General features: G+C 57.5%; 1 protein-coding gene across 1 annotated transcript; it reads right to left on the reverse strand.

The window, feature by feature from the left end:
• Positions 1–554: 554 nt before the first annotated feature.
• Positions 555–15,676, reverse strand: LOC119102854 (uncharacterized). The gene is made up of 5 exons (XM_037226306.1): positions 15,600–15,676; positions 9,754–9,863; positions 2,977–3,133; positions 1,654–1,761; positions 555–707 (listed from the first exon to the last, which is right to left on the reverse strand). Exons 2-5 carry the CDS (start codon positions 9,756–9,758, stop codon positions 555–557), a joined length of 423 nt encoding a protein of 140 aa, XP_037082201.1. The 5' UTR covers positions 9,759–9,863; positions 15,600–15,676.
• Positions 15,677–17,307: the final 1,631 nt, after the last annotated feature.

Below are 17,307 nucleotides of genomic sequence, written 5' to 3' on the forward strand. Positions count from 1 at the left end.
CCATGGCAATTAAGTCAATCGTATTATGCTTTCAAGGAGTATTTTTGTCAAAATAAGACGGCGTTTCACAATTCAGTCAACTGACTGATGCGTGGTCTGACTGACGACCTAGGTGATCAAAGAGATGTCATAATGAATGGAGACCGCGTTCTGTCTCGGCTGAACCATGTCGAGTCCTGATTCCCTTTGGTTTAAGTCTGGATCACAGTCTCAGGTTTGTAGAATGTTTTAAGTTCCGAGTACGTTGGAACCTAGCCAATGTTCACGTGGGTTCGAGTCCCTGACTTTTTCCACTGACGCCCGAGACTGGCTATGATACATCTGTAGAATGAACCGATTCACGTGAGTCCGAGTCCAAGATGCCGGTGAACGCGAAATAGATTCGGCTTCCGGCCAGTCTCAGACTCGTGCCTAGTGTCCGTGGCTGGTCGATAGGTCGCTGGTGTCCGAGTCTGAAGACTCCAGGTCCTCAGAGTTTGGGCCAAGTCCACCGAAACGTAGCACGGCATAGGTCAGCTGGATACGGGGATTGAACCCGAATCGGAGCACTCGCGTTATAGGCGCGTTCGTTGTACAGCCCTCGGGTCAGTGGTTACCGAGTCTTTGGTTGAGTGCTTCTGGCAGCAAACGCAGAACATCCGGGTGCATGAGTCGTAGTGGTTCTTCATGCCACAGTGAGAGAATGCCGCCCGAGTCTTCGCAAGAATCTGCAATTGGTAAACAAGTGCACGGTTCATCAGTCATAATTTCCGGACAGTAGGCTAACCTGGCGCAACCTACACAGTTCATAAGGGTGGGCTTAAATTGAAAGGAGAACAAAATGGCTTCAGATCACACGTCCGGGCTGTTGGCAAGCAATGTTTTACGCACTACTTCCATCCAGAATGGTGGCACAGGGCGTTCGTCACACGAGAGCACCGAAACCACACCAACTGATGCAGCACCGCGCGCAGCCACCCCCCCCCCCCCCCCCCCCCCCACATCTCGGGCCACGCTAGCAGCCATGTGCCGTCGGGCGGCCGCGGGCGTCACACCGGTGCTGGCAAGCCATGTGCCGTCGGGCGGCCGCGGGCGTAACAACCGGTGCTGGCACCATGTGCCGTCGGGCGGCCGCGGGCATCACACCGGTGCTGGGCAGCCATGTGCCGTCGGGCGGCCGCGGGCGTCACAACCGGTGCTGGCAGCCATGTGCCGTCGGGGCGGCCGCGGGCGTCACACCGACGCTGGCAGCCTATGTCAACCAGGCGGCCGCGGGCGTCACACAGACAGCTGGACAGCCATGTGGCAGCCAGGTGGGTTCACCAGGCGGCCGCGGGCCGGTCACACCGACGCTGGCAGCCTAATGTCACCAGGCGGGCCGCGGGCGTCACACCGACGCTGGCAGCCATATGTCACCAGGCGGCCGCGGGCGGTCCACAACCGACGCTGGCAGCCATGTGTCACCAGGCGGCCGCGGGCGTCACACCGACGCTGGCAGCCATGTGCCGTCGGGCGGCCGCGGGCGGTCCACACCGACGCTGGCAGCCATGTGTCACCAGGCGGCCGTGGGCATCACACCGACGCTGGCAGCTAGCGCGTGTGCTGCTGCGCCGGTCTTCGGCCGCCCTCGCTGTGTCCGGCGTGGCATGCTTGCGCAGCTCGCCCCCAGCTCACCTGGGGCTTGAACCGCCTGTACACGAAGATGAGGATGGCCAGCAGCGCGCAGACGGCCAGGATGATGCCGATAGTCGCGCCGACCTGCCGCGTGGTCTCGGCCGAGGCCTGCGCCAGACGGCGTGCCGTCAGGCTGGAGGGCGGACGCTCCCCACGCCACAGGGTAACCGGCCGTCTCGGCGCCGTACACACCCCCCCCCCCCCCAACCAACACCGTCACGTGCAGCTTTCGGACATTTCCGAGCAAATCGCGGTGCTTATATTCAGGCTAGCGATCCCCTGCCTAGAAAACAGCCTAACAGCCGGGTCATGCCTATTCAAAATCCAGTTTTCATGCTATTTGGCCAACCTTATTGCGTGATGTTTTAAAAGTAATTAACAGTTTTCCAGTTAAACGTCTCTATCATTTCCCTCGTCATATTGTACACTATGCGTGTATGCGGGAAGGGGGGGTCAAATCTGGATACAAAAGTCGCATCATTAGAGAGGATCGTAGCGCCGCGACGCCTGCGCCGCTCCCCACGTGCCGTCAGCACCGACACAGGCCACATCCTGGGTCAGCCCGCCACCCTGACGAGCAAGGCTCGGTCATTCCTCACATGCATTCAAATCAACCAGCGTGCAACAGCCCCCCCAAAGCAGCTCATGGGGGCAAACTTACTCGCCAACAAGATCTGCGTCGCCGCAGAACCACTCCATAAATGTCGCTCACCGACACATCGTGCACAGCTGGGCAACCACAAATCGGACATTTTACCCGCAAAACAATGACTCGACACTTTAAGCCGTAGCTTTGAGAGCGGAGTCCTCGCTGAGCATGACGTACGCAAAGGCCCTGACCCAGGTGCGCAGCCAAGGGAGACGGGCGGGGGCAGCCCCCTCTTCGACACACATTTTCTTGTTTTCATCAAAGATAGCTCCAGAACAATCCCAAGATCGTGATAAGTGCTCACCAAGCCTCCCACCCCACCCCCACACCCCACCCCTACCCTCAGACAATCCTGGCTGCGTCCCTGCCCTGATTCCACCAGTGGGACAATCACAATTCAATGAATAAGTTTTATCACAAGACTAACGTTCCATGCCATTTCATACCACTGCCGCCTCATGCCAATCTCATTGCCCCCCCCCCCCACAACTGTCTTCGCTGACAAGCCACACGAAGATAACTTTTGTAACGCAAACTCACTCGTCTGCCACACAGTGGTCATCACATGGTGAAAGGAGCGCAGCTACGGTACACGTGACATCCACCGTAAGGCGTAACATTAACGAGCTATTACGCCGTACCATTAGTGATCGCGGTCGGTGTCTGGCACTCACCTCCTTTTCAAGCTCGCCGGCTTTCTTGCAGAAGAAGTACTTGGCACGGACGACGTACTTATCCACCAGGCCCGAGCAGAGGCATTGGAAGTAGGGCAGCGTGGTGTTGTCGTGCAACTCGCCGCACGTGCTCAGCGCCGCCGAAATGTTGGAGAACCTGGGACAATGGCTTCACTGTCAAATTGGGCGGAGGGACAAACACGGGCACGTTGACGGTGAGCTGAGGGGCCGCCGAGAGCTCGGTCGGTGGGCTGAGGGGCCGCCGAAAGCTCGGTCGGTGGGCTGAGGGGCCGCCGAAAGCTCGGTCAGTGGGCTGAGGGGCCGCCGAAAGCTCGGTCGGTGGGCTGAGGGGCCGCCGAAAGCTCGGACGGTGAGCTGAGGGGCCGCCGAAAGCTCGGTCGGTGGGCTGAGGGGCCGCCGAAAGCTCGGTCGGTGAGCTGAGGGACAGCTGAGGGCTCGGTTCGTGGCTGAGGGGCCGGTGGGGACTCGGTCGGTGGGCTGAGGGACAGCTGAGGGCTCAGTCCGTGGGCTGGGGGGTCCGTGAGGGCTCGGTCGCCGTGATGGACCCGCCGGCGAGCGTGGCCAGCACGCTCTGTTCACATGTTTTGGGAGTTGAAGAGTGGGAGTAGTGAGAGGTAGTCGGATGGAAACGAATGGGGAGAGGGGGAGATAGTAACAGATGGGGATGATATTCAGGGAGCGGGAGCGAGGAATGGAAAGACGGAGGTTGACATGGAGATGAAGATGTAGATGGAGAAAGTCCGAACAATAGTTCAGAACATCTGGTGACCGCCATGAAACACGTCTATCTGGCATTTTCATTTATGTTCGGGGGGGGGGGGGGGGGTTAAACCTTTGTCACAAGATCACAAGGCTCAAGGCCCATTTTATTAAGGAAGGGTTCCGCATCTGAACATATGGAAGGAAGCATCATACATGATGGAATAAGCTCAATTAAAACCCTTGATATCCTTTCAAGTGGAAAGACTGATCTAGGCAAAAACATTTCCCTTTGTAGTATATGTGCTCCCAAATGCGTCAAAGTCTGATTGCGTCATGGAACGTTTGTATGACAACACTAATTTGTAATTCTTCAATCTCCCGCGGGATGGCAAGACGGGGTTGAAGTTTTCGCCGAGCCACATAGCGTTATAAGCTTACTTTTTGCCCCTTTCTCATGGTGTGCTTACTGATTTATCCCTGACTAAGCTGTTAAATTGTACTCACGCACCCAGTTTACGCTATTCTTAAGTTGCTCGATTGGAAGTCTTGTTTCTCTAATAACTAGAAGGAATGCATAACTTCTTGTATTATAAAGCACAAGCGTAATTGGTGTCAGAGCACCCGAACCTCTTATCCTCTTCCTTGCTTTATCCTGAATCCTCGTGACGCCCTGTTTATTCGGGGCAGGTTGTATGCGTCATCCACAGGTGGGCCGAGCCCGACATTAATGTTTCGCTCAGCCTTGGACGCCGCATTGCTGGTGGAACGGCATGATTCGAACTGCGTCATTACGGCGTCATGGGTGCCTGGGTAACCTCGGAACAGCCCGCACATTTTCGCGGGCGTGTAACTCAGAAACCAGGAGGTTTTAGGTCAAAGAGGACGGGGCTACAAGCTGCATGGAATTATCTTCAAAATGGCTACTTCATTTCGAACCCCCATACAAATGTGGAACACTCCCTTTAAACGAAAAGGATGTGTGAAGCATGTATGGTCAACATTTGTCTTTACCATCTCGTCGTCCAAGAGAGCACCCATTGTGCCAGTTGATGGGATGGGTGTAGTTGATTGCATTTTCCATTAAGTGCTGCTCCGCCGCATATTTTCAGAACTCGCAAAAATCAGCTGTCTTATCAAAAATCCTCGTGACGGGGCGCTGACTGAAACGTTTTACTTTTGGTTTTCTTAGAACAAATGGCGAATTCTGATGGAACACGAAACGATTGTTGGATCCCAACTTTTTCCCGAGCGCTCGAATAATTAGCATTCTTACGCCTTGTTTTCAGCTGAAACGTTATCAGCAAAAGCTACGCCGCACTGAACGTACAGCCAAAAGCTGCTCACCTTCCTCTGTACCCGCGCTAGGCCCAAATTTTGCGCGATTAATGCAGCGTAACAAGAAAACGCTCTCGAAAACAACAGCATCAGGAAAGTCTTATTGCTCAACATTCGTGCATATCTTAGTCAACTTTTCTTGTACCTCTTATCCCCTTACGGAGACTGGGTCCGCCAACAGTCTTCTTATAGGCCTACCAATCCCAATCCATCCAGCCCTGTGGAATGAGTTGTACAATATATGTGAGCCTGAGGTGGCCAACCCGCAGCATTTTATGCAGGCTGCGAAATGAATATCAGAACAAGGCATGTGGAGTTTAGCAGCAGGTGAGAATATATTCCATTCAAGCCAAAAACAAGGAGGAAAATTTCGCAGCCATATATGTTCTCAGTGCGTCAGATCTTCCGTTCCTCTCTGAGGCAGTTTTTTTTTTCAAGGGAGTGTTCCACACTTGGATGGGGATTTGAACTGAAATAGCCATCCTGAAGATCATTGGTGCAATTCAAAGCCCTGCGCTTCTTGAAACTCAAAATCCTTCGGGCTACACGCTCACGAAAATGTGCAAATTATTTTGGGGCGGACGTTCTCAAAGTTTCCGAAGACATCTATGACGTCACATGAACGCTATTTTCTCGGCCCACCCATGGATAACGCATGCAGCCTGCCCCGGACAAGCGGGGCGTCGCAGGGATTCAGGGGAAAGCAAGGAAAAGGATAAAGGGGTCGGATGCTCTGACACGAATTACGTTTTGTGCGACATAACGCAAGAAATACATTCGTCCTAGTTATTACAGAAATAAGACCTGTGATCGAGTAACTTAAAAATAGCGTTGTAACTGAATATGTGAATACAAGTATACACCTTAAAATCACGGATAGATAATATGCAAGAGCACCACGAGAAAAGGCCAAAGCACGAGCAGCCAGCGATATTTGATTCAGCACACATCTTGCACCGCCATAGTTCACCTCTCGAGAGGTGGAAGAACTACAGGTGAGTGCGGTCATACAGACGTTCCATGACGCAATCAAACTATAGCACATTGAGCATATTAATCAAGTAGAAAAAACTGTGTTGTCTAGAGCAGTTTTCCACTTAAAGGTATACCAATAGTTATAAGTGAGCTCATTTTATCACATCTGAAGGTTGCTTCAATATCCTGAAATGCAGAGCATTCACTTTAAACTACCGCCACCAGACCATCACGCGCTGGGACAGCTGTTCCCGTACACACCATGTCGGTTGTGTCGCTGAGTGGTCGTCCCCGCCCTTCCGGTGAGCTCCCCCCCCCCCCCCCCCCCCCGCCATGTGCGCTACCGGCCAGCCGGTCTGTTTACAGTGCACCGGGCAGGCGCGGTTGACGACCTTGGGACGGCTCCTCTGTGAGCTCGGCTGAGACCCCGCCTCCCGCTGAATGCCCTGCTGACCGGAGAGACGCAGAGGCACCGACGCTGTTCTGCTGGTGGAAGAGACCCATACCGGACACTGTTCTGCTGATAGAGAAGACGCAGACGGCCGCAGCCTCTACGTGGTGATGGAGGAGACGCAGACGACCGCAGATTCTGCTCTGCTCATTGGGTGACATATTTGGTCTCCGACTCCATTCCGGTGACAGGAGAGAGGCAAACTGCTGATGGCTCCAGTTCGTTGACGGCAGAAACACCGACGGCCACTGATCCCGCTTTTGAGACTGAAGAAACGCACACAGCCACAGACTATCCTGCCCACCTCTGGTCTCCCATCCGGCTCGCGAGAGAGTTAAGAAGGGGATGGCGCGGGCGGTTTTACCATCTTCCGCTGCTGTCGCAGGTATTTGATGAAAAAGAAAATCTCAGAAGTGCAGACATGAGCAGTACGGTTTGTTTATAAGGCAGGCTACGTTTTTTTGCAACAAAAATGCTGAAACTCAAACAAAATCGGCAAGCACGTACGAACAGCGAGAATGCCCTTCTGGCTCAAGATTTGTGCTAGCAAGCTGCATTAGTGGCCTTAGCATTTTCACGTTCTTAGTCTTAACATTTTGTTTTAGTGTGAGTGTGAGCAAAGGTTGCTCGAACAAGATAGTCCATATCCTTTTCTGCAGCCACTTCGCGCGGGTTCATTGAAGCGGTAAGGTGGTACAATACCCGCAACCCCTGTACCCATGGAGGCAGTCCTTTGTTGACCTGGCCACGACGATGCCGGTCAGTCCAGAGAACAAAACAAGCGCGTCGCCGGCGGGCGGGCCAAGAGTCGGATTGTGGGATTGCTGCCGCTCGCTGGCGGCGAACTAAAATAAAGCAACTTTCCCGGGCCCACAGTAGGAAAGGTACCCTGACGCAACTCCTGACGCCACGCAAGCGTGGCTGCATCGTAGGCGCTAACTGTAGGCTGTAGGAACTGCAGTGACGCCCTAACCTGTGACGTCATCGGTCTAACTCGGGGACAGCGTTTGGCAGTGGGAATTGGGACCCGGACCCCACTTACCTCAAATCGTATACCCCATAGCTGCCAGCCATCTTGTCTGTATTTGGGAGGCACTGCCCCTGACGATGTGCCGCTGACTATCCTTGTCAATGACACTGTTCCCCCTTGTGACGGGGAACGAGCCCAATGTGCACAAAGTACGGATAACGCCGCTGCGAGCGCGCCTCCCCGCACTCCCCGCGTGCCGCTCCAGACGCCACCATCGGCGGACCTGTTCTTGCACCACTCAGAGTACAGTCTCTGACACTGAAACCGGCCCGCTTTGTCTGCGTGCGGGCCGCTGGAAACATGCCGTCGGCGGAGAGACGCGTACTGCGGCTCGTCCATACTCAACCTGCTGGAATGAGCCGGGTGGCGAACGTGCATTTCGCATGCCCCCTTCTCATTCCGCGCATCGGATGCAGGAACGTTGTTTTTGTGCCTCATGTCCTGGTCAGTGCGGACTGGTAACATAGCCGTGGCGCAGCGTCAGCGTGTGAGCTTTGTTAGCATGGTGCAGACCTGACCGTTCTGACAACCCCAATAAGCTCTCATACAGCGATCGAACCCGCTAATTAGCACTGAAACTGTAACGGTTCTACTTCCACACATGGTCTGCCCCGTCGCAGTGACGTTTCGAGACTGTACGGTTCCGGCAGCTCGCGTTTGCCGCACCCCATTCGCGGCACGGGCGGCGTGGAGGGCGGACTGCGAAGGGCATCGACCATAGTTCACTGCGCGGGCCGATAGATGTCGCCACGCACCGGTAGCCGTGCGAGAGCACGGCGACAGTCAAATACCAAATGCTGTTGACCTGTGCGGCAGCGCCGGAGTTGGTGGCGTGGCCGAGCGGGTTAACTGCCGCGGGGTGAGCCCGGCCATCATACAGTGGCCTGGCGGGACGCTGGCTGGCCGCCCAGATCAGTACACCGGCCTCCGTTGTACATTAGTAGGAATGATATGCTGTTGACAAAATGTGTGTAGGGGAAGATACAATTTAAGCAATGCTCCAATTGACCAAACATTTCTTATGTGTGGCTAACGGTAAGCTGTATCCAGGCAGGGGCATTTCCTTGTGCAAGGTGCATTCCAGAAGTAAGTTGTAGTTCTTCGTATGATTCTGTGCGACAATTTTTCTTCCGGTTATAGTACAGCGGAATACTTTAAAAACAGTATGGAAGCAATTTAAATGACTATAGGTTGAACGTGTTCTCTGGGCACATAGAAGATCTCAGCGCTGTGCCTAGCCTCGTCTGAGAGATACAGCTGTATTTCGGAGGTATTTTTGTCAACTGCCCACAATTTGGTTTTCATTTCGACACTGGTTTGCATGTGGGACGCTTCGAATTATGGCGGTGACACCTGTGCTGAGTCAAAGCAGGTGGGTGCAGAAGCTCGAGGCGGGCGGGGGTCAGTGCGCGAGGCCCCTAACGCTCCGAGAGACCCGCAGCGCAGACTGACCCCTCCCACCTGACCGAGGTGGAGGCTGTGATAATGGAGGTAACGCCTGTGCCGAGTCAAAGCAGGTGGGTGCAGAAGCTCGGGGCGGGCAGGGTCAGTGCGCGAGGCCCCTAACGCTCCGAGAGACCCGCGGCGCAGACTGACCCCTCCCACGTGACCGAGGTGGAAGCTGTGGTGATGGAGGATCGTCGTATGGCAAATCGGCCAGATGACTCAGAGTCTTGGTATGGCGAACAAGTCCACGAAAACAGTCCACCGCGAGCGAAAAGCGAAAACAGCAAAACGGTCCGTTTCATTCGTCATCACCGGAAGACGACCAATCTTGCCTCAAGGCGGGTGGCAAACCAGCTGACGCATCGCCACAAGGAGGAAGGGCTCAAGTTGGCACAGGAGCATCTACAATGTCACCAAGCGGAGGGAAATCCGCTTGTGGAGCATTGGATAGGGCTGGGAAGAGGGTTAATTGTCCTTTGCGGTGTTCCAGCAAGTCTGAATCGCTGGAAAATATCTGGCTGACGCTGCTGGGAGGCGAGCAGCACAGACACCATGGACACGGCCTTTACCAATCCCTGCCAGAGACATTTACCCAGCAATCAGAACATTCCTGCACAGCACATGGCAGTGCTACTGTGATGATCCGGCGAGCAATAAACACAAGGCCACGCAACCTGAGATGGGTCTGTGGCCATCTTTCTGCTGCAAAGGAAGAAGGGAAGACGTGATTTCTTGCAGATGCGTGGTGACATTTCACATGCGCCTCACGGTCCCTGTTGCGCTCTGCTAGGAGGCCTCTGCGTGGATAGGCGCTTACCTCATAGTAAATCACGTGCTCTCCGCTCGTCCTCAGTTTGCAAGGGACTGGATACGACGCTTTGGATGTCCTGCTCCGTGTTGGACGCCCTGGGTGACAGTTGCGGCTTTCTGGAATCAAAACAGCCGTTCTCGTTTCTAGCAGACGTTGAGTTTAATGTGATGTACACACCTCGCGAAGGACGTAAGCACATCGTTGTGGGCGCAGAATGGCCTGATCACTCAGCGCGCTCCCTAAACACCAATAACTTCCTTCCTCCAACGCCCACGTTGTTCCACTTCTACCGCAAACAGAGGCTTGGCTAACAGCCTGTTTACGTCTGGTGCCGAGGCGGATGTCGGGCCCGTCCGGCTGCGTGCGGAGGGCGGGAACTGCGACCGCCGCGCGCTGCGGTCGGACGCCCCGGTGTTAACCTTCCATAACTACGTTTTAAGAACGAGCACACGCATGCTCAATGCTGTTGTTCGTTTCTTTGGGAGCTGGATGTTGTGATGCACCCACCATCTTGTTCACTGAGGAATTGCGTTGCAGTAGCGCTGAATATATGTAAAGTGACCTCAGGGCGACCCGGAGGTAACCGCTTTCAGAACTGTCGCAGTTGTCACGGACATCCAGGCCAAGACGGAGTGTTCGCGTCCACTGGTCGTCCACCAGAGCGACGAGTGCGGCGCTTCGGCCCGCCGGCGGGAGGCCGTACAGACTGATGAGGATGGCATATCCCTCAAACTTGACTCGCCATGACGCAAACTCACGCCGGCTGACACCCTCCATCAGCCTGGGGACGGGTGTCGCCGTCGCACCCGGCCGTCTCGTGCCGCTCGGGGCTGCTAGACCGGGGCTAGCAGCGGGGGTGTCCGTGTGGCCAGCATCGGTCGAGTCGGTCGGTAGGAGTCGGTCGTCCGGGTTTTATCCGGCCTGGCTGGCTGATTCAGCCAGCGCCGGTAGCCGCTCCTCCCTGTTGCGCTGAGGCCTCGACGTGGTCATGCAGCGCGTCCATCAGGCAGGAGAAGGTCTGGGCGAAGACGTCCGTGTTCATGGCAATCGATCCTGTCACTTGCACCATGTTGCAGTTGTCACAGCTAGTTCGGGGAAGCACACCGCAGAAATGGACGCATATGGACGGGTTCCTCCTTATTGCTCGACGCCTCGGGCGCGACTGGTGGACATGTAGGCACGCCTTCGGAGCGTCCCAGCGTCTCGGGCCGCCCGATCACTCACTGTGCGCCGACCACATGCTAGGCGGCGTGAGGCTACCATAGCTCATGGCGCCACGGCCCCAAATGGGCGGCACGTCACGTGCCGAGAACCATTATTTTCGCCATTCTTTCAGTATGTGGGAAATTGTCTTATAACTCGTAATGTATCTGGCACCGTAGATGGTCTGTTGCAAGCTCGAGGATGAAGTTCCGTGACATCCCTTGGTGATATGCAGGCTTGCATTCTGAAATTATCAAGGCTTATCGATGGGATTTCGTGAAATGCACTGCAAAGGTTCAGCGTAGTACAGTTTTTTTTTCTCACGAAATTGGGCTACCAGTACAGGCTGACGGTAGAGGACTGAGGCCAAGGGCATTCTGAGCGGAAAATTTGTGTGGGCCAGGAAACACATGAAGATGCTCGGGAAAGCTGCCGAGCTAGTTGAATCTTCTCTCACCCGACATTTGCACACCAGAAGCAGATCCGCCGCACAAAAGTTGTTTTGAATGGGAGCGGACGGGGCGTGGCGGAGGTGCCCATCCTACCGTTGACCAGAACCCATGGATGTTAAACGGATGCTGGTTACTCGGTATGGATGGAATTGGCGGTACGTCGTCAGGAAACATGCATAAAAAATCGCGAAATTTCGTCAGGTCAGTCAACTCAGGTCTCCCGATGTGGCCCTGTCTGGCTGGGGCCGCGCGGCTGTACCAAGGCCGGGGTAGGGACCGCGCGTCAGGTCAACTCAGGTCTCCCGATGCGGCCCTGTCCGGCTGGAGCGGCGTGGCCTCACCAAGGCCGAGGTCGGGCCGCGCGTCAGGTCAACTCGGGTCTCCCGGTGTGACCCTGTCTGGCTGGATCCGCGTGGCCGCACCAGGGCCGAGGTCGGGACCGTGTCTTGTGTCAACTCCGGCCTCCCGAGGTATGTGAGAGGGGTCAGGCGGGCCCAAGGGCTGAATACCAGCGGGGGGCAGCACATGCGTGTTATTGGGCCGGAGTACGGTTTGATCATGCGCCATTTTGCAATGATTTAGTGAATGCACGGAGCAATGGCCGTCAACAGACACCAAGGCACGGCGAACCCACAGAAAGCACGGCACGAAAGCCCTTACACCGGGGTCACCTGCACGTTTCTTGTGCGATGAAGGAACACCCGAGCTGTCCGCACTGATCGGGCATGTTCACCTATGCACGGCGACGTACTGCCCGGACTTGAAGGTCTACCCAGGCTGTAAGTGGTGTGGGCAGGCTGCATATTGTGTGAAAAGTGGGAAGGCAGGCTCGCGTGGCGTGAAAAGTGCGTCCGTCCGTCCCCTTAGCTCAACTGGCTTAGAGCGCATGCTTTCTGATACACCCACCTGTGGCGAGGTGAGTTCGAGTCGCTTTAGGCGCTCGATATTTGTCACTGACAAATATGGTCTGCTTCCGGCGGCAGCGGCCGCACTCAAGATCAGGTGACGTCAGAGGGAAGTTCGGATCACGCCGAGCATTGTGGCTCGTTGTACGTTTGCACCAGATTCTGTCGTTGACCTGCAATCGCATGGTCTGATGGTAGGGTCAGCGCTCACATAGCAAGCAGCTGAGCGCGAGATCTGATCACAGAAATCCATACATGCAAAAAGACTCGGATTAAATATGAAAAAGATTAACAGTTAAGTTCGCGCTTTGGCCGTGTTTGAACGTCACCGTATTTTGCCACTCAACAGCATGAGACTCACTGCTGAAGAGGTGTTCCTTGCCGCATAGCTCCAGCTTGCTCCGCACCATCTGATGGCAGACTCAGGCTGTCTCGGATCTCGTCCACCAGGCGGCGACACCACCGTTCGGTCCCGGCCGCCAGCGACGCGGCCCATGTTGTTGCTTTCAGCCACGCACATGCCCGGAAGACGGCGAGGTGGTGCGCGGATCGCCAGCGTGCCAACGTCCCCCGGATATCCGCTGCTGGCGCCGCGCGTGCTGTGCTGGGCGGCGCACCCAGCGCCGCGGGCAGGGGCGGCCGCAACCGAGCGGCGCGGCGCTAGGGGCGTCACCCGGGCAGGGGCGGGCTGCAGTCGAGCCGAGCGGCGCGGCTCTAGGGCGTCACCCGGGCAGGTCGGGCTGCAGTCGAGCCGAGCGGCGCGGCGCTAGGGCGTCACCCGGGCAGGCCGGGCCGCAGTCGAGCCGAGCGGCGCGGCGCTAGGGCGTTATCCGGGCAGGGGCGGGCCGTAGTCGAGCCGAGCGGCGCGGCGCCAGGGCGTCACCCGGGCAGGGGCGGGCCGCAGTCGAGCCGAGCGGAGTGCCGCGGCCGCTGCTCTGACAGTTCCATGGCATCAGTCCATCCCGGCGAGCTCAGTTGGGTCGTAAGGGAGGGCGGTCTCTTCTCGGGCATCTTGCAGATTGTCAGCCGTGATGTCTGTGGCCTCGACACGCTCCTCCAAATGCGAGGACGTGATGTTGAGTCGCTCGAACTGGGTCTGAATGTTCTCGCGGAACTCCGTTCGCTGTAGAAGACAGGTGTCCCGGGACACCTGCCTTCTACATGCAGGTGCCCCGTTCGTCATGCGCCATCTCAGGTTTTGCTTTGCCTTCGGTGGGTGGAGGGTGCTGTCGGCTCGTCTCCTCTCGGTTGGGCGATGGCCTCCCGCCTGCCGTCGCCACTACGTCGCCACCGCCGCGGAGTCGCCGCGCCGTCACAGATGATGCTGCGCTCGGACGCACAATCCCACGGTAGTCGGCACGCCGTAAAGCCCCAATCATCGTCATCACCGCGGGCTCAGTGATTCTCCAGTGCGCTGCACGCACGCCCGGCGCTCTGTGAACGGCTCTGAGTTTGTCCACGAGGACGCGGGCCCGTCTGTGTGTCATCGGAGCTGAACGGCGCTCTAAGCTGCCGACCCTGCGTGGCGTCGCCGGCCTGCCAGCCCGGCAGGATGGGCGGGTGCCGCGGGTGCCGTCACGTGGTGTACCGCGCCCACAGCCGGCGGGCGGCGCAGATGAGGAGGAGGGCGTGGACTCGCGCTCGTCCGTCGCGAGGAACGGTGACAGCGTGTCCTGGGTTCAGCCGTAGCCTTATGAAGCAGCTTGTTCACTTTGAATACGATATACACAACACTCTCCAAGCGACTTAAAAGGAGTTACATTTAAAATGAGAACACGTGGGATCTTTTGACGGTAGAACCCAGTACGCGATTACAAAAGTTTTGCTCTGTGAATGCACCAGGAATGTCGACACAAATATTATTATCGCAAATATATCCAGGACAGCACTACGGCAATAGACACGATGTCCATGGGCTTACTTCTATGAAGGTCGTAATAAACGGCGAGGTGGACCCTACTTGTTCCCTAAACGCATCCTAGTGTGCTGCCGTTTTGAGACTGGAATGCTCATGGTGTATCGTCATCATATGCATCGTGGACACCATCAACCATTTTTGGACTACAGCGCTGTTGGCCCTTGTTTGGAGGCAGGCCTGTTGCTTGGTATCCGCGGTTAGCGCCGCGCGTTGCGTTCGTATTCATCCGGCCATGCCAAGCACCGCCTCGTTTTTATTCTGACCGCATTGCTGTCATACACGCGGTCTGGCAGTACTGGTGCGTGATAATTTTTGACTTCTTTTGTTGACAGTTACAGGGACCTCCAACGTACCAGGAGACACTGGCTAAACGACGATATCAAGCAAGCATTGGTTATACCGTCGCTGTTCGACGTTTCAAGTTGCGCTTATGATCGATCACTGCGGTCGTTCGTATCGATTTTGTGCTTTCAAGCGCAGCTTGGAACGTTGAGCATTGACAACGGAACCAGTGTCTGCGCTTTGCCATTACCTGTTGAACTCCTGGTACATTGAAAGTCGATAGCTATCAGCGGTGCATCTCTGATCTCACAATACCGACAAACCGGGAACTCAAGCCTTCCTCGCTCATGTTAAATACCGACACACTTCCTTCGCCGACATGTCCACGCATCAAAGCCGATGCGCTGTGCTATGCGATGGTTCAGAGTGCGCGATCCGACAGGAGGCCCGGTCTCGGGTCCTGCCAATATCGCGACGAGCGGGACGGAGTGTGCGATCCGACAGGAGGCCCGGTCTCAGGTCCTGTCAATATCGCGGCGAGCGGGACGGAGTGTGCGATCCGACAGGAGGCTCGGTCTCAGGTCCTGTCAATATCGCGGCGAGCGGGACGGAGTGCGCGATCCGACAGGAGGCCCGGTCTCAGGTCCTGTCAATATCGCGGCGAGCGGGACGGAGTGTGCGATCCGACAGGAGGCCCGGTCTCAGGTCCTGTCACTATCGCGGCGAGCGGGACAGAGTGTGCGATCCGACAGGAGGCCCGGTCTCAGGTCCTGTCACTATCGCGGCGAGCGGGACGGAGTGTGCGATCCGACAGGAGGCCCGGTCTCAGGTCCTGTCAATATCGCGGCGAGCGGGACGGAGTGCGCGATCCGACAGGAGGCCCGGTCTCAGGTCCTGTCAATATCGCGGCGAGCGGGACGGAGTGTGCGATCCGACAGGAGGCCCGGTCTCAGGTCCTGTCACTATCGCGGCGAGCGGGACAGAGTGTGCGATCCGACAGGAGGCCCGGTCTCAGGTCCTGTCACTATCGCGGCGAGCGGGACGGAGTGTGCGCGTGCCGTGAGGCGCGGGAGCCCGAGGGCGCAGGCTTACCATGTCGACGGACGCCGTCAGCCGACAGGCTGTGCGCCGCAGCCGCCCGCTGGCTGCGCCGCCGCTGCCGCCAGCCGTCGCGTCCGCGCCGCTCACCGCTGTGGCATCGGGCGTTATCGGCGGCGGCGGCGGCGAGCTATGACGTCACAGCATCCTGCCGCTGGACCGCGTCCGGTGAACAGCGGCGGGGCGGTCTGTGACGTCACGTGACGGCGCTGTGGTGCTGAGGCAGCCAGGACGCGGGACTGTGACGGCTGCTGTGTGGTGGGCCGATACTGGTCCGGCCGGCGGTCTGTTGGCGTCAGCAGGGCGGCCCTCTGTCGACTCACCGTGCACGGGGTGACCTGGGCGGGCAGAGCTGGAGGCGGCGTCAGGGGCCGGCCGACTGTCGCCACTGTACTGTTGACTGTTGACGGCTCCCCGACCGCGGTCATCCCGCGCGACAACCGCTCCGTCAGCTGCCTGGCGCTGCACTCGTATGTTATGGCATCCATGCGGCTCACTGGCAGCCCGAGCGTGTCCTTTTGGTACACCATTGCTACCATGTCACATGCTCCCGCAGGCACCGCATGCAAGCGCACACGCGCACTGGTGTTCAACGCTTCTGAGGAAGCTCGTCAGATTTGCTGAGGTGTTGAATCACTCGAGCGTCGACGCTGCGGCAAGGAGTCGTATGCACGGGTTCACACGGATTGTCGCGGCGGCTCTGTGACCTCTGTGACCTCTGTCGGATGACCTGATAACGTGAGCCGCCCGTCTGCTGTTGCAGAACGAGCGTGTCGACCTGGATCAGGTCATAGATGACCTGCAGTGCGACAAGCGCGTGCTGGAGGCGCGGCTTCAGGCGAGCCAGCGCGCGCCGCCAGCCGGCCCTGAAGAGCAAGAGCTCCAGAGCCGGCGGCTGGAGCTGGAGCGGCGCTGGCAGGAGGTGCAGAAGGCCGGCCAGGAGGTCGCCCGGTTGCACGACAAGGTGTGGCCCTGTCACGCGCCAGCGGCGGCGGCGCCCTGCTCAGCTATGTGACCTCCGAGCTCACCCTGCCCGCTCGCCTCCCGACTCCCCCATCCCCCTTTTCTTTCAGCTGACCCCACCGCTCGCTTCCCGACTCCCCCCTGCCTCCCAGCTCATCCTGCCTGCTCGCTTCCCGACTCCCCCATGCCTCCCAGCTCACCACGCTCGCTAGCCTCCCGACTCCCTCGTCCCCCTTGTCTCAGCTGACCACATTGCTCGCCTCCCGACTCCCCCCTGCCTCCCAGCCCATCCTGCCTGCTCGTCTCCCGACTCCCCCATGCCTCCCAGCTCACCCCGTCCGCTAGCCTCCCGACTCCCCCATCTCCTGCCTCCGGGCTCAACCCGCCCGTTCGCCTTCCGACTCTCCCATCCCCTGCCTCCCAGCTCACCACGCCCGCCCGCCTCTAGACTCCCCATAACCCTGCCTATCAGCACAGCCGTCCGGCCAGCCCTAGGCTGGCGGCCGCGGCCGACGGGGAGCCCATCCAGACAACTGACGGCGGGGAGCTCAGCTTCGCCGACGCCTGGAGTCCACTGGTGGTGACGTAGGAGCACCCTTCCGGGCGTACCATAGACATCTGTATACTTGGTGTTGACTTGAAAAGCGAATGTTGTTTTTAACAGATGCTTCGCCAACGCAGGCTTGGAGGGGTATCATGCAATATTCCAGGGCCGGTCCTGTGGTCCAGTTGGTAGAGT

Source organism: Pollicipes pollicipes, unplaced genomic scaffold (assembly GCF_011947565.3).
Source record: "Pollicipes pollicipes isolate AB1234 unplaced genomic scaffold, Ppol_2.1 Scaffold_5724;HRSCAF=6776_pilon_pilon_pilon, whole genome shotgun sequence".
NCBI classification, from domain to species: Eukaryota; Metazoa; Arthropoda; class Thecostraca; order Pollicipedomorpha; family Pollicipedidae; genus Pollicipes; species Pollicipes pollicipes.